Genomic DNA, 19,781 nt, shown 5'->3' on the forward strand with positions numbered 1-19,781 from the left:
TACCTAATACACTGGGAGAAATAAAGTGTTTTGCTTAAAACTCAGAGCGCCGAATTTTAGGACGTTTTGGCAAGGCCTGTACACTCCAATCCATGACGTCATGATAGCTTGCCCGACAGCCATACCAACTAATGGGGACGTTCCGGAGTAAGCTACGGTGATCTTGAATTCACCGCTTTTGTCACGCCAGCCTTGGCAACGGGAATTTCTGGCCAGGTAGCATGACGTCATGGACTGGGGGAACAGGCCCCGTGCTATCTAGGTGGTGTTGGTTGATGGAACCGGCTATCAAACCAACGGTCGGGCCAACTTCGGTCACTGGGTGTGTGCCACTGACAATGTGCCGCTCTCCTATAAAAAATATAATTCAGCATTTAGCTGGTATTATGCGGAGTCGAATCCCTGTCGTATATATTCAGACAATTTCGTGTCAGTATATTTACACATGCGTCACACGCGGACTTTACAACGGCACCGCTTGATCACCTAGCGTGTCCAGAGGTAAGTGCGACAGAGGCAGTGTCAATACGGCGTGTTGCTACATTTGTTGCATGTTATCCACATTAACGCCAACGTTCATCGTGAGAAGGGTTCTGTCGAATTTTTTATAAAAAAGACGTGAGACTGCAACGCGTTCACACGCAAGCTCACCGCGAGGAACTTTCCCCAGCCTTCTATGGCTTCTGGCGTCATCAGGCGCTCTTCCCTTGCCTGGAGGACGTCCACCAGGCACTGGCCCAGTATCTCGAAGTGGTACGGCTTGACGCCCTTGCGGCGAAGGTGCTCGGTTGCGTTGCGGCGCACCAGAACCTCTAAGGCGGCCGGATCCCCGAGGCTCTCCACCATGGAGGTCACGTGGTAGCCGATGGAGCAGCCGTGGGCACGGAATATCGGGTCGTCTTTGAGCTGGGACACGCTCTTGCTGCGGAAGTTGCGAAACATACGCAGATACTCGGGATGCTTGACGAACAAGGACAGGAAGACGAGTGGGCCGTACTCGCGGTTGTGGCTGGTGAAGCTACGCCACGTTGCCTGGACCAGCTTCTTCTGGTTCTCGGTAAGGCCCGTCATCTCGTCCGGTATCTCGCCGGTCTTGCGTTGCGCGTTACCCATGGCTGCTTCGTTCTTCGCGCCCGAGGCTGGCCAGCAGGAGTGGACGGTGGACGTACGGCGTGAGCTGGAGGCCTGTCTGCTACTCCCTCGGAACAGCGGTGGTTCGTTCCGGGCGACTGGGTATGGGAGAGGGCGCGCTACTCGTGCACTCGTGCACGGCACACAGAGCGAGAGCGACGGTGATGATGATCATGATCCCAGGCAATGAAACGTGCCCACAGCTGGAAATGGGCCAAGTAGCGATCGGTAGAGTAGTTTCGACCGCCTTGCTAGATGGCTACGACGACGGCGATAATGATAATGATGCCTTTAAATGTGACGCATGTTCGGTCTGTGGGATTAGCTGCGACCGGGCTGTTTACTCAAATGAATTAAAGGGACGAATTTAAATATTATACCAGAAATGTGACATTCCAACAGCGCTTGCTCTATACAGCGCATCCATATGGAATAACACTCTTAGTCAAGCCCTGCATAGTGTCCTCCGTATAAGAGGTACGTTCTAAGGTTTATCCCAGACCACCGCATATAAGGGTTGTTTTAAGCGTGATCATGCGTGAAAAAAACGCGACCGACTCTCTGCTTACGGCTGTATGCGGCCAATGAGCAAATGCAACATTTATATGCAGCCTTGCAAATTTGGCGCCCAAAAAGCCCGCAGATTCGTTGACAGAGCGTTACAAAGCGAAAGGGGCAAGGATTTATGAGGCAGAAGCTGTGAGGGAGAAAGAAAAGCGAAAAGCAAATGGAGAGAGCGAATCCATTAAGAAAGAAGGTATCGCCTCTGTGTGTAGCTTCGATGGCGGTGGAGGAGGAAAGACTGCGCCGGTCGGGAAGTCCACCACGAGACGTTCATTTGAGGCATCGCCAGTCGTTTGTGCGCAGGCGCGAGTAAGAGCGGGCGCGAGAAAGAAAATCTGGGGGCTTTTGCTCCCTGAATATATAACTCTACCTAGGCACTTAAGGAGGAGGCATCTTAGCGCGTGTTGTATGCATTTGTCCCCTAGACATGCCGGCATTGCGGAGTGCGGTGAGACAGGGCACGTGCGGACGCCCCATTTGGTGATCACTGTGTCTGAAGGGGCAATGTTCTGATTCGTGTTGTATAAATCGCGGGTCGCTTTTTTCGTCGGGACGATAGCTTGCACCTTTACAAGCACTGCTCCAGGATGGCACATGTAATCGGCAAACGGAAGTCTCAAGGCACCTGAGGTTATACTAAAGCAGGTGGCGCGCAGGATCTCCAAGGCACCCAAGGGGTAGCGGGGGGATCGAAGCTGGAAGCACGGCGACCCGTGGGTTGAGGCCGCGGAGACCGAAGCGTGCCAGGGGGTGTTCACATAAAAAATTGCCTGTCAGCCCTAGCGGACAACCGATACACCCCTGGCAAGCGCAGGCCTCGCCCTGGAGGCGTCGTTTGGTGTACCGGAGGTGCCGCCAATAATGCGAAATAATGACACGTTGTTACAATTAGTAAAACACGATTGAATAAATGTAATTACGTCCAGCCGCCAAATTATGAAGCTATAGGTTCAGCACTACCGCGCCCCGCGACTTCTGCAACACCAGTGAGAACTTTGCCTCTGAAGGTACGTCGCACAGACTCTCGCGCGCCTGCGGCGTGCGCTGGTGCAGGGTCAGTCATCGTTACCGACGGCCTTTCAGGCACTTGTGTTCAAGCGCGGTTGCTAAGGCGCCGTGCTCTGCCTTCTAGATATTCAGTATATGCGGCCCAGGCTCTAGTACAGTCGCTACTGCTCCCACAGAAACATCTGTGATGTTATTTACAAGGTGTATTGCCGTAAGGCGCGAGAAAGCTAAGATCTGCCACGACTGAGCACGAGCACCGCAGCTGCGAGTCAGTCTGTCCGACACAGCGGTCGCCACATCGGGTGCTGCTTGGCCTACTTTACCGCGCTGGCAGCCAGCGTCCGAGCACTCGACCCCACTCCGCAATAACGGCACGCCTAGGGACAGAAGCCGACAACACACGCTAAGAAGCCTCCTCCGTAGTACCTAGGCAGAGTCATATGTTCAAGGAGCAAAAGCCCCCAGATTTTCTCTCTCGCGCCCCCTCTTACTCGCGCCTGCTCACAAACGACTGACGATCCCTCAAACGAACGTCTCGTGCAAAAACGTGGCCTGGGCCGGCGGGCGAGGCGATTCTTCTCAGGACAATTATTGTCAATTCTCTGTACCAGCGACAATATGCGACCGCAGAACACGTATACAAATTTGAGAAGGGAAACTGTACCTTCCACAGTACAACGGCAAAAAGAGTGTGAACTAAGAGTGTGAAAAAGAGTTGTGAACTAAAGTATGCGACCGAGAGATGGCGCTTGCAAAATCAAAACTAATATCATCATCATTACGTAGTGAGCAATATGGCCGGTACGGTAGACGCTGGTGGGGTTCGTTGCGCTGCTCGCTCGCCGGTTTTGGGCGTATTGCTACCGCTTTCGGAGCGGCGTTCGTGTGTACGATATTCTAAAATGCCTAGCGATACCCTTATTATATCGCCAGGTGACCGAGAGGCCTCAACTGGCAAAAAAAGACGTCAGACAAACAAGCTTACATTGTTTATTGTCAATCCTGAATGAAGCAGCACATGCCCACAATTTTCGTAGAGGTCAGGTGGAGCTAATGCTGTCAATCACAGAAACACAGATAGTAATCTATTTAACGGAATCAAAAAGTGAAATCGAGCGAAGTTTTTTATCGTGTTTGGCGTGGCGCTAAAGCAAGGACAACGATATTGTGCTCAGCTACACTCGTACTTGTGTTGCGTAGAGTGCTGTTTGACGTGTTTCAAACAATACGTATGTTGTCTGCCTTCGACGATTTCAGCTAGATTAAAAAAAGAAACATAAGAAGTGCTCGGCAAAGGTGTGCTGTCAGTAAGGTAAGCTCGAGCAGCAATGTCGCATTGTTTTCATAAAACATTGGCGATAGGCACGAAGTGTAGAGGAAAAAGAAACGTTATGCTAAATTTTAGATCACATACTGTGTGTTCTTGATATTTCTGCTGCACATTTAGTGTTCAGGTGCAGCAGTAAAGGCTTTGACACAGGTGGAGTGCTTGTAGGAAGGCGAGAAACGTTATGGAGACGACAGTGCTTACAAGGACATCTGCAAATATTGTGTATAAACAAGGACAGTAAATAAACATAAGTATGCCCAACTGATGCTCACGGATTCTTGTAAAATGCAATTTATGGTCTCATGTTTGAGAAACATTTCGGTTTGCGTGTTCAAACAATGCAAAAAGGTTACAAGGAGATTAACACTTTAGTTGAGTAACAGAGGTGAGCAAGGAAAGCTTCAGCCTATAGCCACCGTTACAGCAATCAAACATATTTGTGAGCACCGTGACGAAGTTCCCATGCCGAGGCTTCCCTTGCTCGTCCACTATTGATAGAATGAATGCAAATCCAAACTGCGAGTATATTTCAAAAACGCTTTGTGAACACACTGTCCTCAAGTATGTCATCTGCTGTTTTAAGAGAAAGAAAATTTGATTTTATTGGCTTTTCATGTTTGAGAAGTGTGGAGTAGGCCATTTCTGTGAAGTTGCCTTTTCTAGCCATCTCTTACAATGCAGGGCTAGCCCAGTTAGTGATTTCATGGAAACTGAACATGAGCCTTTTGTAGTTAATGAAAAATAATGCAGTATCCAGATCTAATTTTAATCCTATGACTTACCATCTTAACAATGTTCCCTTATATTTCGTCATGTCCTATAAATATATTGGTGTACACATTACAAACAACTTAAATTGGCCCAATATCCAGTATATCATTAACAATGCTATTCATCTGCTCGGGTACTTACAGTGCAACTTTTCCAAAGCACTGTCTACTTTAAAACTACACCTTTACAAGACACGAATACGCTCAAAACTTGAATATGCATCTGCAATATGGGATCCCAGTCGCGTTAGTCTTATTACTTCACTTGAACTAGTACAAAATAACTCTGCTCGTTTCATTCTTTCTAATTATAACCGTACAGCGACTGTAACCTTAATGAAACTAACCAGCACTTATTCCCCTAGATAATCACCGCAGTCACCATGTTTCGCTATTTCATAAAATTTTCCGTCATACCACACTTCACGACGACTTCATACCGCAGCCTCAAGTACATGTTAATCTGCATCGATGATGGCAGTAACGCAGGGATTTATTCTTGCTACACGAAGTCTTTCGTTCAATCTTTCATCCCCCCCCCCCCACATCTCAGGAATGGAACCACCTTCCCTGAAGTATCGTAGCCATCACCGATAACCTTTCTTTGCAAAACATTAGCTAACATTGTATAACCAGGTTACTTCTCCAATTGTCATAAAACGCCTTGAAAATCAAGTAAGCTTGTATGTCAAATTTTAGCATTCCCGCTCGGTACGATACAAAACTGCAGACTGCTGCTTTCCTGATAGCGCTGACAGCCCTCTATCTGGTAAACTTGCAAACATTTCATGGTGAGGCACGTAGTTCAAGAGGGCCTCTTGTCGTTATGGTGACCGTTGAGCGTCTTATGGCTTGGCGTGGGCAGCTTGCAAACCAATAATCTCTCTTTTGTCCTTGTTTCCCAAAAGAGAAATCATGAAGCCATGACAAACATGCAAGCAAAGAATAGTGAAACAAAAGCTTGTCCGATTAATGAAGAAATCGCAGTTCTAGTTGAAGTGTTCAGAAACATACCTTGCGAGGATTCTGGCTCTGTGGTGACACATTCACTGTTGACTTGTACGTCCAGAGACAATAGAGTCCAAAGGGGTGATCAAATATGAGCAGCATCTTGGAGGCTGGAGGCAAAAGAAGAAAGCCTCAATTATTATGGTGGAAGCGCGGGGGAGTTTGTGATTCATGTATGGCTAAGAAATGATGCTTGGACCGATTCGGTCTGCAGAAGTCTGTAAATAAATAAATAAATAAATAAATAAATAAATAAATATAAACAGTGCACAAAACACTTTATGACAGAAAAGCAAACACACACACACACACAACACTGTTTTGAGTGTGCATTTCTTTCATGGTGTCCTTGTGCGGGCTGTGCTTATGAAGCCTCGATTAAATTTCTTGCCAGCTACTAGGTAATAAACACAGTAATTTTATTATGTGTCAAATGAAATTATACAGACTGTATCACCGGAAGTACACTTGCACTAATGTACTGTGAATTTATCGCAGTGTATCATTCATGCAGACACAGCCAAAACTATTTTTTATACTGTACTCCGTGTTAGGAATTTTAGCAACGTGGCAAAAAAACAAGAGCCTTGTTTGAATTGCCTTTGAAGAGCAATAGCTTTATTATGATTTTACACTTTGAAAACAAAATTGACTACAGGAATCTTTTATCCGGCTTGCACCCGAAGAAATTGAAAGTTGAAAATGCGAAGCAGTGTTTTTTTACACACCGGTGCATGCACCCAGAGGCTGCAAGGTTAATCCGATTTCTTGGGTAGTTTTCAGACAGACTGTGCCCGGTTCCAGCGACGAGTTTTCACGATAGCTAGTATATTTTTTTCAAGCAACCCGTCATTACGCGGCCAGAGGCGGCAGATCGCTAACGACGAAAGCCGTGTATGTAGCCATTACGCCAGTGAAACACCGCAGCTGATAAAATTCACCGTCTTTAAACACGTTCGCCTGGGAGCGGCTATTGAATGTCGGACGCACAAGCTGGCTGAGATATTATGGACTAATTAAAAGAAACCTGCGTGATGCTGCAGAAATGAAACGACCACCCCTATCGCAAATATAGCCGCCGTACAATTTGAATCGATAAACGGCACGGACTGCAATCGATACCAGTGGGCTGCTGCTTATCACACGTTGAAACTTTTATTCAAGTAATAAAGCACACGTTTTCATAACATAGGTTTAATAAAAACAATTTTCTGTTTATTTTGCAAGAAACTGGACGTTAACTATGTTTGACGGTTATTTTATGTACATTTATAGATCCAATATTTAGCTGCGTTGAGCGCCCCTAGCAGAATAAATGCAAATTAAAGTATGCGACCAAATTACAGTAGCTCCACTTGCCCGCTTATGCTGGAACGCACCGCGGTTGATTTTTCGCCCTCTGTGGCGATCGCTGGAACTTGAGAGTGTGCGGAGCCTGATGCGACTGTGTTCGCGTTGTGAAGGCATTTGGCCGTGTCGATGAACGCTCTCGGTGATCTCAGTGATTTTCAACTCCGCCGATGTTGCCGGAAATTGTAAGAAGCCAGTGCAACTTCGACAACTCGTGGGAGTGCGACCGCACGGCGACAATCGGCAGCGGTGAGCCTCCATGTGTGCTGGATCGTCGGGCCCTGGAGTGTGTGCTGTACAGCAGTGAACCAGTGTTGATAACGGTAGGTTGATTTTTATGTACCATACTACTAAATGCTTAATTTCTGCCGTTGCATTAGTACGAGTATAACGAATCTCGTTGATTAAACGCCTGAACAGGTATATGCGGACACGCGCATTGAAGTTTTGGCGTCTGAGCTATAACTGCAGGCGTAGTTCCGTTTCGGTTTCCTCGAATTGCATTATTGCTGGCGATGTTCTTTGCTTGCGTAGCCAGGTGCCCTTTCGTTGAAATTTCATGCGTGGATTTTCGCAGGGGCTTGCGTTTTATTGCGCCGCTAGTAATCGCGTGTCGCCTTGTAACCATGAAATCTTCCGGTTATTTTTTATCCCCTTCGTGGACTTTCCGAAATGAAATCATTGCATTTCGTAGTTTAAGCTCGTCGAACGACGGCTTTATTTTGAACAGTTTTCTGGTGTGTTACGCACTTTGCTCGGTGTTTTTTTTTTTGCTTTCCTGCTCAAAACATCGAGTTCACTGGAATTCCAAGCCCAATTTAGCTCGAAGCTTGTTTTAGACGAAAATCATCATTTATCTCCGACGACGCAGCAGCAGAGAAAACGTGTCGGTTTGCCCTAGAAGTAGAATTTGCCACAATATCTCTTGGAGAGGAGCACTGCACTCGTTACTTGTAGAAGGGGCGAAGTTCTATGCCACTGGCAAAATTTCAACAGCGTGATATCTCACGTCGAGCTAGCTGTTCCAAGTTTTATTGCAGACTCAAAAATCTGTCAATTTCTGTGCTTTCCTGGTTTCATAACTTTGTCAGAAAGTAGCGCTGCATTGCTAAAAACTATGAAAGAATCAAAAAGACATATCAAAAGACTGTACATTTTCTGTATGTCTAGTGATTGGTATGTAGCGCTGATTTTCGCCCATCGGGTACCCACTAGCCCCAAAATAGGCCTTAATATATATTTTTTTTTGTTTCTCGGATTATCAGATCTCTGCAATTTCTTTTTATTCTCACCTAACTGAATTTTCTTTCTATGCAGGATTAAAACGGGAGAGGTCGATACTAATAACAACGCCAGCAAAGAACACCCGGCTCTCCAGTGCAACTATAGAGTGGACCGCAGCACCGGTAAGCGAAAATCAGGCCCAGAGCGGCTCCTCATTGCAGTGCGCAAAGATAATGTGCTTATCATGAAGCACACAACGAGAAGGCTGATATTTTGTCAGCACAAAAGTGGGGTGGGTAGCAGCAAAAGACAAGTGTTTGCAATATTGCTCGAATGTGGATGACATTCAAGCATTTGCACGCGCTGCAATATCATTACAGCTAGACACGCACTCAAGAGCCGTCTCACTCATTTCTGCTAATTTCAGAAGAGTAGGACGTCACGGAGTCAATTTAGGCGAGTGTAAATGAACGCAAGCGGACCTGCAAGTGTAAAGAAATATGGCTGTGAAATATACCATAAGCCCAAGCACATTGAGTTGATATTGAAGAGTACAAAAATTTCTGAAATGTGTTCGCGTAGAACGTGGAGGACGCAACTGAGCGTATTTTGCTCGCTTTGTTTGCTTGTTCGGAGCATTACGTGTGTTCTATTGTCATGGCTTGAAAACTTTGTCTGCACTATGCGTGCACTCATTGTATTCAGATTAAGCAGGGATGAACTTTGGTGCTTATAATGCCAGTTCAATTTCAAACACAGTGCTGTAACTTGAGAGGTCGGACGCATTCGCATGTTGTTATCAATTTCTGATGAGTTACGCACATGTGAAGTGCGTGATATAGAACGCTCTGCTTTCTGCAGTAAATCATCGCCGTGTTAGCCGGCAAACCCCTGTTTCATCTTCCATACAACAAAATAGTCGTAAACAAGAAGCAGTACATGTACGATCCTGTGACAGACAGCGTGATAGAGTGTACGTCACAACATACGCGTGTTAACACCGAGCCGTGTACTGCGCCACCTAATCGTCCATAGGCAAGTGCGAGGGGCAGTGGAAGACACTTATCCCCCGTGTCTGTCCTCTTCACTAACATTCGAAGCATTAGAAACAAACGCCACACTTTCACTTCCACAATCGACACATTTAACCCAGATATCTCTGTACTTACCGAAATTTGGCCGCATCTACATATTGGAGACCATGAAATCTTCTCTACCGCGCATCGTTTCTCAGTTTATCGCTGCGACCGTACGTTGCGTCAAGCTGGTGGCGTTCTTCTGGCAATTAATAAACACCTAGACTCTCAGCACATCAATATTGCTACTAACTAAGTCTGGAAAATTATGGAAATCAATTACCAAAAAAAGTATAATGGACGTATGTTATCGCGCTCCTACTGACGCCGCCTCCTTTTGCTAACGAGTTACATACGCAATCCACATCGTCGTAACACGCTTTCCTTACCCTTGTTTCTACTGAGCGACTTCAATATTCCAAACATAGCCTGGCATAGCGAACCCATTGTAATACACCCTTTCTCCACGTTAGCAAAATATTTTCTTGACTTGTGCGCACTGTTCTCTTTCAGTCAACTGATAACACATTGCATCAGAATCCCACCACAAGTTGTTAACACCCTTGAGCTTCTGCTAGCAACACGATCCGATTTTATTTCGAACATTGCTTACTTACTGTCCTTAAGCGATCACTTTCTTATCCATTTCAACATCAACATATCATGTCCAAAATCAGAAAAAAAGATCAAGACAATTCACGACTGTAAGAAAGCTTACTTTTAATCAATTAACAAGGAGCTCTGTATTTTCCTCGACGCTTTCCTGGCTGAATTTTGTAATCCCAGTGTACAATCGAACTGCGGAATATTTTTATTGCTAAAATTAATGAAATACCACAATACTTCCTGTAATGTTTATGCTCCTTGGTACAACACCCACATGAAGCGCCTTTCTAACAAAAACTTTCGTGCCGATCAGCTAAACCATCAGCAAATGCTGAAAGATGGGCAACCTACAAGCGCGCGACATATAGCAGCGCTTAAGCAAGCTAAAGATAACTTTTTCAATGACGCATTACAATCCATGCTAACTACTGATACGAAAAAGTTCTGGCACACTATTAACCCAAAACATGACGACGCCATAACCCTTGTTGATAGCACTGATAGCGCCAATCCCCCCGCCAATTGTGCATCCGTTCTAAACGACGCTTTTACGCGTAACTTATCTGAACACGTTCATGTAACGCGCCCAACTACACTATCTTACGACTACACCACAACGTACCCTTTAATAATTGAACCCGTCAGCGTAGAAAAAATAATCGCATCACTGAAACTGTCATCTGCTGCTGGCTGTGACTTAATTAATGCAAGGTTTCTAAAAAACATAACACATATGGTTCCGTTATCCTTACAAAGATTTTCCAGCAATCACTTGACAAAGGTTCACTGCCGGTTGATAGGAAGATGATGAAGGGGATTCCACTTTGCAAAACAAGCACTTAACATTTCCCACTGAACTATTGGCCTATTTCTTTAACCAGTATACCATGCAAAATCATCGAGAATACTCTGTTTTCTCACACTGCGAACTTAGAAGCAAACTCGCTTAAGCCGTGTTGAAAACACGGCTTCCGCAAAACATATTCATGTGAAACCCTACTAGTATCATTCACGCATAAACTGAACCTATTGCTTGACCACTATTCAGTTGCAGACCTAATTTCTTTAGGCTTCGTAAAAGCGCTCGATAAAGTGCGCCATAGCTTAATCATCTACAAAGTGCACCAACTAAACCTTGATCCCAAAATTTTGTACTGCCTTGAGGTTTTCCACAATAACCGTTCATAGTTTGTTTCAGCTAACGAAGAAACCTCTCATCTGAGTCCTGTTTATTCGGGTGTACCGCAGGGCTCCGTGCTTGGACCCCTCCTATTTCTCATATACAGGCTGTCTCATATAACTTGAGCCAAAGTTTTAAAAATGAAAGGCACTTCGGACGCGAGTTGAACCGAATGCATAATGTTGGCTCTGGCCTAGAGTTACTCGTGCAATTTTTTCTGTTTTCCCCTTAACTAATGATTAGTTATGTTTAATTAATGAACTTTTTAAGTATTAGCTGCAGACCCCAAGTGTGATAAGCAAAGTTGTAGAGCACCTTGAGAAACCTCTCAATACATTGTCTCCGACACGATATATCTCACGTGGTCCCTTTTTCCGCGTTCCAAATAAATCCCGCGAAATATGAAAAAATACCACGAGGTGGGGCACTTAGAGGGAAAGGGGAACAATTATCACCTTTGCCTATGCCTCCGCCCTGTTGTCAGACTAAACGCCGCACGCAACAGCCGGGTCACATCAGGGTTGAGCTTCGCGCCGATCCTCACTCTCTTGCATGCGTAATCGTGCAAACGACAATTAAAATTTGGACTCGGATATCTCGGGACACAGACAGGCTAGAATAATTCTTCCAACTGATGCTGTGTAGAAATACGATTGCCTCTAACTTCTCAATAAGAACATACCCACTTACTGTAGTCAACAAAAAGTTAATTATTCAATTAGGCTACTGACAGCAATAATTATCATCTCATACTGTGTCCCCCTGGCCACATAACTTATTTGCACAGATGGTCTGCACATGCCTCGCAGTGCCTAATTTAAAGAAAACCATAAAGCTTAATTTTGAACACCCGGTATAGTGAGGCCGCAATCCAGGCGGCACGTCAGCTGGGACCAGCGCTCGATAAGTATTGGCAGTTCCTGGCCCAATGACGGCCTAAGACTAACAGCGCGGTTCCAATATGGGCTGTGTCGTTCTGATAGAGATCCAAAGCTGGCCTTGTTTGCACATATAGCAAAGAATAATATGAGCACTACCGTTCAACAACGCGGTAATTAGTGGACCGACATATACCTGTGAATTTGCCAACATGGGTTACTAAGTTGGCTTTCTTGGAACAACACAGGGCTTGTAGAAACGAAATCGCTTGTTCCAGATTTTTTAAATGTATTTTTGTGCGAGTTGCTAAGCTTAATTCACGTTTAGAAAAATCAATACATACTTAAAAATCTGGGGTATAATGTACCTAAGCGAAAATTTGATTATGATGCACGTCATAGCGAAGGACATAAGATTTATCGGAACCACCTGTGGTTTTGTCACTTGTAACCCATGCATGGTGCATGGTACACGGCCATTTGTGCACTTTATCCTCACCGAAATGCGCCCCCCCCCCCCCCCTAAAAACCAAAGGCAATGCACAACGCAGCAAGCAGGACCCGCCGTGGTTGCTCAGTGGCTATGGTGTTGGGCTGCTGAGCACGAGGTTGCGGGATCGAACCCGGGCGAAATGCGAGAACACCCGTGTGCTTAGATTTAGGTGCACGTTAAAGAACCCCAGGTGGTCGAAATTTCCGGAGTCCTCGACTACGGCGTGCCTCATAATCAGAAAGTGGTTTGGTTCGTAAAACCCCATAATTTAATTTTAACGCTGCAAGCAGGGAAGTAGTATATCGAACAAACTAGCCGTTGCTTTATTGATCGTGCAAGGGAACGTGAGCTTTCGATGAGAAACACATGTGCCATGCGCATTGTAGATTTTGCATTTGCGCTCCGCGGCTTCAGAAGATCGAGATTCTGGTCAGAAGCAAGAATTTCACAACCAGAGAGTTGATGGAACCGTCTTATATTGACTCGGGATGGAGAGCATGTATTAGTGAATTGAATTGAATTCTGGTGTTTTGCGTGACAAAACCACAATTTGATTATGAGGAACGCCGTAGTGGGGGACTTCGGATCAATTTTGACCACCTGTGGATTTTTAACGTGCCCTCAATGTACAGGATACAAACGCTTTTTGCATTTCGCCACCAATTGGAATGCGACCGCCGCAGCCGAGATTCGATCCCGCGACCTCGTGCTTAGCAGTGCTACAGCAAAGCCACTAAGCCCCCACGGCAGGTATGTATTAGTGAAGCTTCTATTTGTTCAGCAGCAAGAAAGCTCCACGCGTCGCATGTTGCGGCGACTTAATCATCATGCTCCTATTCCAGTAGGCTTGCCTGTTTGTTACTTTACAGGTTGGTTACTAACGAATTACTGTAAAATTTAGTTGGAAGTTTGGCTTGTTCGGGTCAACACCCTCTCGTCCTTGCCTGCCTTTGACACAGCGGCCTTTTCGCCTTTTTGGGGGCTCATTCTCCGCCTCTCGACCCCACCCCCTCTCCCCCTCACAGCCACGTAAGCCTAGTCAGTGCAATGAATGAGGCCCTCAGGCAGCTGAATGCTGCTACCTGTGCAGGCACAGGGGAATGCGGTGGGGTCACTATTGTCCCTTGTGTCTTTCTCCGTCGCTGCCACGCGCAGAGCGCGGTGAGGCTATAGGTACTGCGGGAGAGAGTGTGGCGTTTACGCCGTTTTCCTCATTCGCCCGTTCCTCATACCCCTTCCTTCTATGCAATAGTCAGCGTACGGAAGGGGAGGTGTGACTGCTTGCAGTCTTGTCCGTTCTTCTCAGCGCACAGCTATCGCGAAAAATACTCACTTGCGGTCTTCATTCCTACTGCGAAGCCTACATGTTAAATTACGCAGCAGTGTGGCCACGGATTTTTGTGACTGCTAGAAATAATTACAAGTAAAGGCAACAAATAAAAACAGTCGGATCTGGTGGCCACCCTGTTCGATTTGGGATGAACTCGGAAACAGGAATGTAGATATTAAAAAGGTGAGTGTATTTGGTTTCCGCCTCTCGTAAATTTTCTAAGGGCCACATGGAGTGAACTAAGAAACGGCGCATTAAGTTGTGCGTTTTAGATTGTTCCAATGAACTAAATTTTAGGGTACTGTTGTCTTAAATATTACGTCCAGCTACACAAGCGCATTTTATTGTCGCTTCAATGCCACAATTTGTGCGCATATCATTCACGTTGCTCTGCACTGCATCGATTTGTCGATTTGAGACGGCCTAGAACACGGTGTGTGTTGGCGATTGCAACGTTGTGTTCCGTTTGGTTGCTTTGATTTTGGGGCAGTGATATGCGGATTGTAAATTTAGGTTGACTAGAAACGTGAAACAGCTATTTAGGTGTAGTGATTATATTTCAAATGTGATAACATGTATATTTTAATGCGATTTATTTAAATAAATAAATTTTTATATAACTGCTAGATCACTGTCGACTTCCCCGTACAGGGGAAACGGAATTATTTTAGGAACAAACAGGCAATCAAAAATAAAATGGTGGTCTTCACTGCTGAAAAATGTTGCTATTGCAGCAAGGGAGCGCAGAGCCGAAAGAATAATTGAAATCTGCTCTATGATCTTATTTTTTTTTTTTTTTGCTTGCGTGAGTTTAGGTGCTAATATATTTCTGGTGTATGTATATCAACATTTACTGAACAGAAACGCTGTGAACTGGACTGACAATTCTTTTATGCTGTATTAGGAGGAATGCCATAAACTTCTACCAACCGAAGCATCATCAAGTGGTATATACACTACTGAACAAGCCATGGCTAAGATAGAGTGCCCTTAATTGCCTACGTTATTTTATTAACAGCCTTTGAACAGTGCCCAACGTAGAACACGTGTAAATCTCTGTTCGTGAATTTCACATAAATTCCAGGACTTTGATTTTACCACACCATAATTGCTGCCTCATCCTGCTAATCATTGCGAGGAACCGCGATAGTTTTCACTGTTCTAGGTGAAGCATCATTTCCAGGAAGCGCACTGGACAGCACTTTTTTTCTTTCCGAGTAATAAATGCCTGTTTTTGCTAGTGGTTCCTAACGCAACTTCTCGCATTTCATGTGCAAAATTTTGCACAAAGAACGCATTGTATCTACACCATTTGAAACTAGGCTTTTTTATGCTGTAATAAGTTTTGTTGCATTTCCTCAATTTTAAAGTGCTGCGTTGACTAGGTGTGGGATGCAAACAAGATGGACGGATCCTGCGCATTTCGTGTTTGTTTCCTAAATTTTATCCTTAACACCTCCTACGAAATATACCATGCATGTCGAAATATCAAATTGTGTTGCCTCACAAATCTCGTGCACGAAATTTATTGATTCACCCCTTCAACCTCTCTGCTCAAATATCAATTCTTGCAGTATGGTGATTTTGCAACATGAAAACATTGCCACAGACATTTGTCATTCCGACATCTCTGATATGTTTTCATTTTCCAGCGCAAGCATCTCCTCCAAATAAGGGGGAAATCGCTCTGGGAGGTGGCAGCCAATGCACTGGAACCACTGTGTTATCGCTGGCCTCAGGGGCCTAGACGAGCCCGCCGTCATCTGAGCACTGACCAACCAGCCTACCCACGTAAGCGAGCTGCCCTGAAAGCCTTGAACAGCCCACCGACCTCGGCAACTTGCCTCATCTAATGTTATCCACCTAGCTTCACGAGAGGTGGCTCTTTGGCACTTGCTTCTGGCTTGTAAATAAACTGGTTCAACATAATCCAACGTCCCCCATTTAGGTCCACAGAAAATGCATGTTTGTCCTTATTTATTTGTGAACAAGCGGTAAATCTGCATATGCGGATGACTTTTGCTACGTGACCTAATATATGTCTATCGCGTTTTCTTAGCTACAATCGATGTCGACAATATGGCGACATTTACTATAAAAATGGCAATAGCAAAAGGTTCGCGGTAATAACGGTTGCCTACTCTAGAGCAAACGTAATTACGATATTCGTCATTCAAAGGGCATGGGCCCAAAGCTGGCATTAATAAAGCTCAGAGCTGATACTACGTTATCAACACAGTGGCTGCTGCATTGGCATAATATTCGCCCAATCTCGGCTTTAACTTTGGGCCAGCATTGGATTGGGTTGCACGCTGCCATTGCGTCAACGTTAGCTGAGGACTGGTACCGTTTACTGCCAGAATAGGGCCAGGCTTGGACCATTGCTGGTGTGCTGCCTGGGCACGTATCTATGCTTTTGCGCACACCACTAAGCATTCCATCTTACTCTGAGATATCGAAGAACCACCGTGCATGAATTCGAGCAAATAAAATTGGCCGGGGAAGTAATCCGGAGGACGCTGGTTTTATTCGCTTTCACAACTCCGTAATGAACTGCTTGTAGAAGTTCGGCTAACTCATTTTATTTATAAACAGGTGGCACGCAAAGGTAATCACGCTCGGGTGCAACCATACTGCCACGTGGAACGAAGAATTCTTATTGATTTATTTGTTTCATTTTAATGTCTTCAGTTATTGAGTCAGCAATTCAGGTATCCTCGTTTCGTAACATGATTGAATTTCACCTCCGTTTAATTTCTTTGAACGTGCGGGTCGTTGAGAACAGTGCATGCACAGGGTAGACAATTCGTAGCTTCTTTCTCTGTGTCCTCCATCAAGATAAGATGTGGTACTTCATTCACGTTGACTTCCATTGAATCCGCGCTATGCCAAAACCAACGAACACATGGCGATGTACATGAGGACCATGCAATTTGAAATGCCAGAACGTTGTTCAAAAGAAAAATGCATTTAGAGATGAAATTTTGTGTTTTCTTTCAGGTTCCACACCTCCTTCACCAACATTGGAATATTTTGCAGCATCCACGTTGCTTTCAAGAACTTATCTAAGAAGTGTTAAAAGTTTAAAATGAGTCATGCTGAACTTCTTATGCGATAAACTACATCACATTATACTCGCTTGAATAAACCATACAAGGAGGGAGGGAGAGAGAGGATCCATAGAAATGGCGTAACGAGAACCGAATGACGAAGCTGGCATGATGACGACGGTATGACATCGGCGCTATGACAACGGGCACATGACAACAACTGTCTCACGATGACGCAATGAGGATAACAGCATGACAAGGCGGTATCATCACGATTGAAAGACAACGTAAGAGGCGGATGACGAACGCAATCACCACGACGGCGTCACGGCCACCAGCACGCACCTAGAGACCCAAGGCACTAGACAACTTGGGCCAATGGCTCGGCGTGAAAGGCACGACAATGTACGACGAGAGTAAGAAAGCGAACCATTTATGACGACATTGAAACGACCACGATGCCCTCACGGCAGCAGCATGACAGCAAATGAATGATCATTGTATGAAGACGGCGGCGTGAAGACGACTCCATGACGATAGTCGGAAGACAAACCTGCGATGGCAACAACGCAACCACCACAATGGCGTCGCGGCCACGAGCAAACAGCTAGCGGTTCAAGGCATTAGGCAACCTGGGCTGCTGGGTCTGCATAGAAGGTTGGGCAATGACTGTGTGACGGGAGTCAGAAAGCGAACGTTCTATGACGACATTTAAACGACCACGATGGCCTCACGACGGCGCCACGACAGCGAATGCACGAATGGTGACTATATGAGAACGATTGTGTGACGATGATGGCATGAGTTCAGTCGGATGAGAAACCTGCGATGACGACAATGCAGTCACCACGACGGCGCTACAGCCACAACCACAGACGTAGTGGCCCAACGCATTAGAGAACTTGGTCCACTGGGACGGCGTAGAAGGCGTGACAATTTCTGTATGATGAGAGTGAGAAAGCGAACTTTTTATGACGACATGGAAAGGACCACGATGGCCTCAAAACAGCGGCACGACAGCGAATGCATAACGACGACAGTTTGATGACGATGGCATGACCAGAATCGGATGACAAACCTGTGATGACTACAACGAAACCACCACGAAGGCGTCACGGCTACGAGCACGCACATGGCGGCGCAAGGCATTAGACAACTTGGGCCACTGGGTCGTCGTACAAGGAATGACAATGATAGTATGACGAGCGTCAGAAAGCGAATATTTTATGACGTTATTGAAAGGACCACGATGGCTTCACGACGGCGGCAAAACAGCCAATGCGTGATGAGTGTATGACGACCACGGTGGGACGACTACGACATTGCGAGAATCCGATGACAAATCTACGAGGACAATACAACCACCCCGACGGCGTCACAGTAACGAGCACACACCTAGCGGCCCTAGGTACTATACAACTTGGGTGACCGTGCGGCTTAGAAGGCGTGTCTACGACTGCGTGTATTACCATTCTATATATCACCGACGTTACTGTAATTGGCCTGTACAGGCTCGTCTTATCCTTATCTCCTTTGCCTTTGTAGATTATGTTCACCGTGATTTCACACCATCAAACCGGAATTTTCTCCGTTTTAATCCCTTTCACTTGCTATTAGTCAGCAGTGCCTTGCTCTTTGGACCGAGGTTTTTGATTAGCTGCATTGGGATTTTGTCGGGTTCTGCGGCTGTGTTAATAGAGAAATTTTCTTCTGCTTTCTTCCAGTAAAACATTTCCAAGCTAAGTTTTGATCTTTCGGGCTTCTCTGTTGTTGCTGGACCTGTCTGAGTCTGAACTACGCTTTCTGTCGTGCCGAAGTTATCCCTAGTAAGGTCTTTGATGCGCCGTAGTGCATTGTCTCCTTCGAAGATGTTACCATGTTCACCTCTTATACCCTTAATGAGAGCAGCATTCTGGGCAAGTTGGTAATCCATTACTCAAGTAATATTGCGCAACAAATATTACGCTTGGTGTGTCTTCTTCTCTTACGTCCGTGTCATTTTTTGTTGCGCAATATTACTTGACTCTTATACCCGTTTACAAATTTTCCGTTGGAGCTCCGAGTACTCTTGCATGGTTCCAGAACTTTCTTTTTTCTGTGCGCCGTAGTCTCTTTTGCGGATGTTATTCAACCAACGTTTACTTGCGCATTGAATTTTCTGTGTAGCACGAGCTGACTCACCAGCGTTTCTTTTAAGGAGAAGGTTTTCATGTTATCCCTACTCTTTGTCTTGGCCCAGCCTCTACGACCCCCCCACCAATTTCGCGGCAATTGTGTCCTCCCAAATAGCCATCAGATTCTCTTTATGCGATACCCATCACATATTACTACTTTAAAGGGCAAATAAGCATTCCCGAAATAGAAAGATTACGTTTCATGTTGGTTCACCGACCGCTGTGATTGTCGTGTTTGCAGCCACGCTGTCGGCCTCATGGAAGAGGCTATTGTAGGCATAGCATAGACTTTTAAAGCGTACGACAGGTGGCTGGCTCAAACATTCTTGATTCTGATTGAAGCTTAGATGTCTCGTAGTTGGATTGGCCTGGCCACACAAGCACTATTACATTTCTGTTCCCCCGCCAAGCGACAAAATAATGAGAACGTTTCCGGTTCACGCTGTCAATCCACAGACACCGCTGCGCTTCGTCGAGTTTAAAACAGTGCACCCAAAATTGCTCACAATACACGCACCGCGGCTGGTGATGCAAGTCGAATGTTTGCGCAGCCGAGAAAGCTTCCCATCGACAAGTTACTGCTGCACCTAAAGACTTACACGGTTGGCT

At 45.5% G+C, this 19,781-nt stretch overlaps 1 protein-coding gene and 1 long non-coding RNA gene across 2 annotated transcripts; one reads left to right on the top strand and one right to left on the bottom strand.

Moving 5' to 3' along the window:
- Nucleotides 1–576: 576 nt before the first annotated feature.
- LOC129382885 (hemoglobin subunit alpha-D-like) lies at nucleotides 577–1,197 on the bottom strand. Its single transcript, XM_055067116.1, has one exon. It carries the CDS (start codon nucleotides 1,111–1,113, stop codon nucleotides 577–579), a length of 537 nt encoding a protein of 178 aa, XP_054923091.1. The 5' UTR covers nucleotides 1,114–1,197.
- A 6,031-nt stretch (nucleotides 1,198–7,228) lies between these two features.
- Nucleotides 7,229–15,877, top strand: LOC129383010 (uncharacterized). Its single transcript, XR_008610958.1, has 3 exons — nucleotides 7,229–7,484; nucleotides 8,479–8,567; nucleotides 15,601–15,877. It is a non-coding gene; the product is annotated as an uncharacterized lncRNA (long non-coding RNA).
- The last annotated feature ends 3,904 nt before the right edge of the window (nucleotides 15,878–19,781 follow it).

The sequence above is a fragment of the Dermacentor andersoni genome, chromosome 3, assembly GCF_023375885.2.
Source record: "Dermacentor andersoni chromosome 3, qqDerAnde1_hic_scaffold, whole genome shotgun sequence".
Lineage (NCBI taxonomy): Eukaryota > Metazoa > Arthropoda > Arachnida > Ixodida > Ixodidae > Dermacentor > Dermacentor andersoni.

Coding starts and splice junctions, on each gene's coding strand:
- LOC129382885 (XM_055067116.1), bottom strand. CDS start 1,113: ATGGGTAACGCGCAACGCAAGACCGGCGAGATACCGGACGAGATGACG.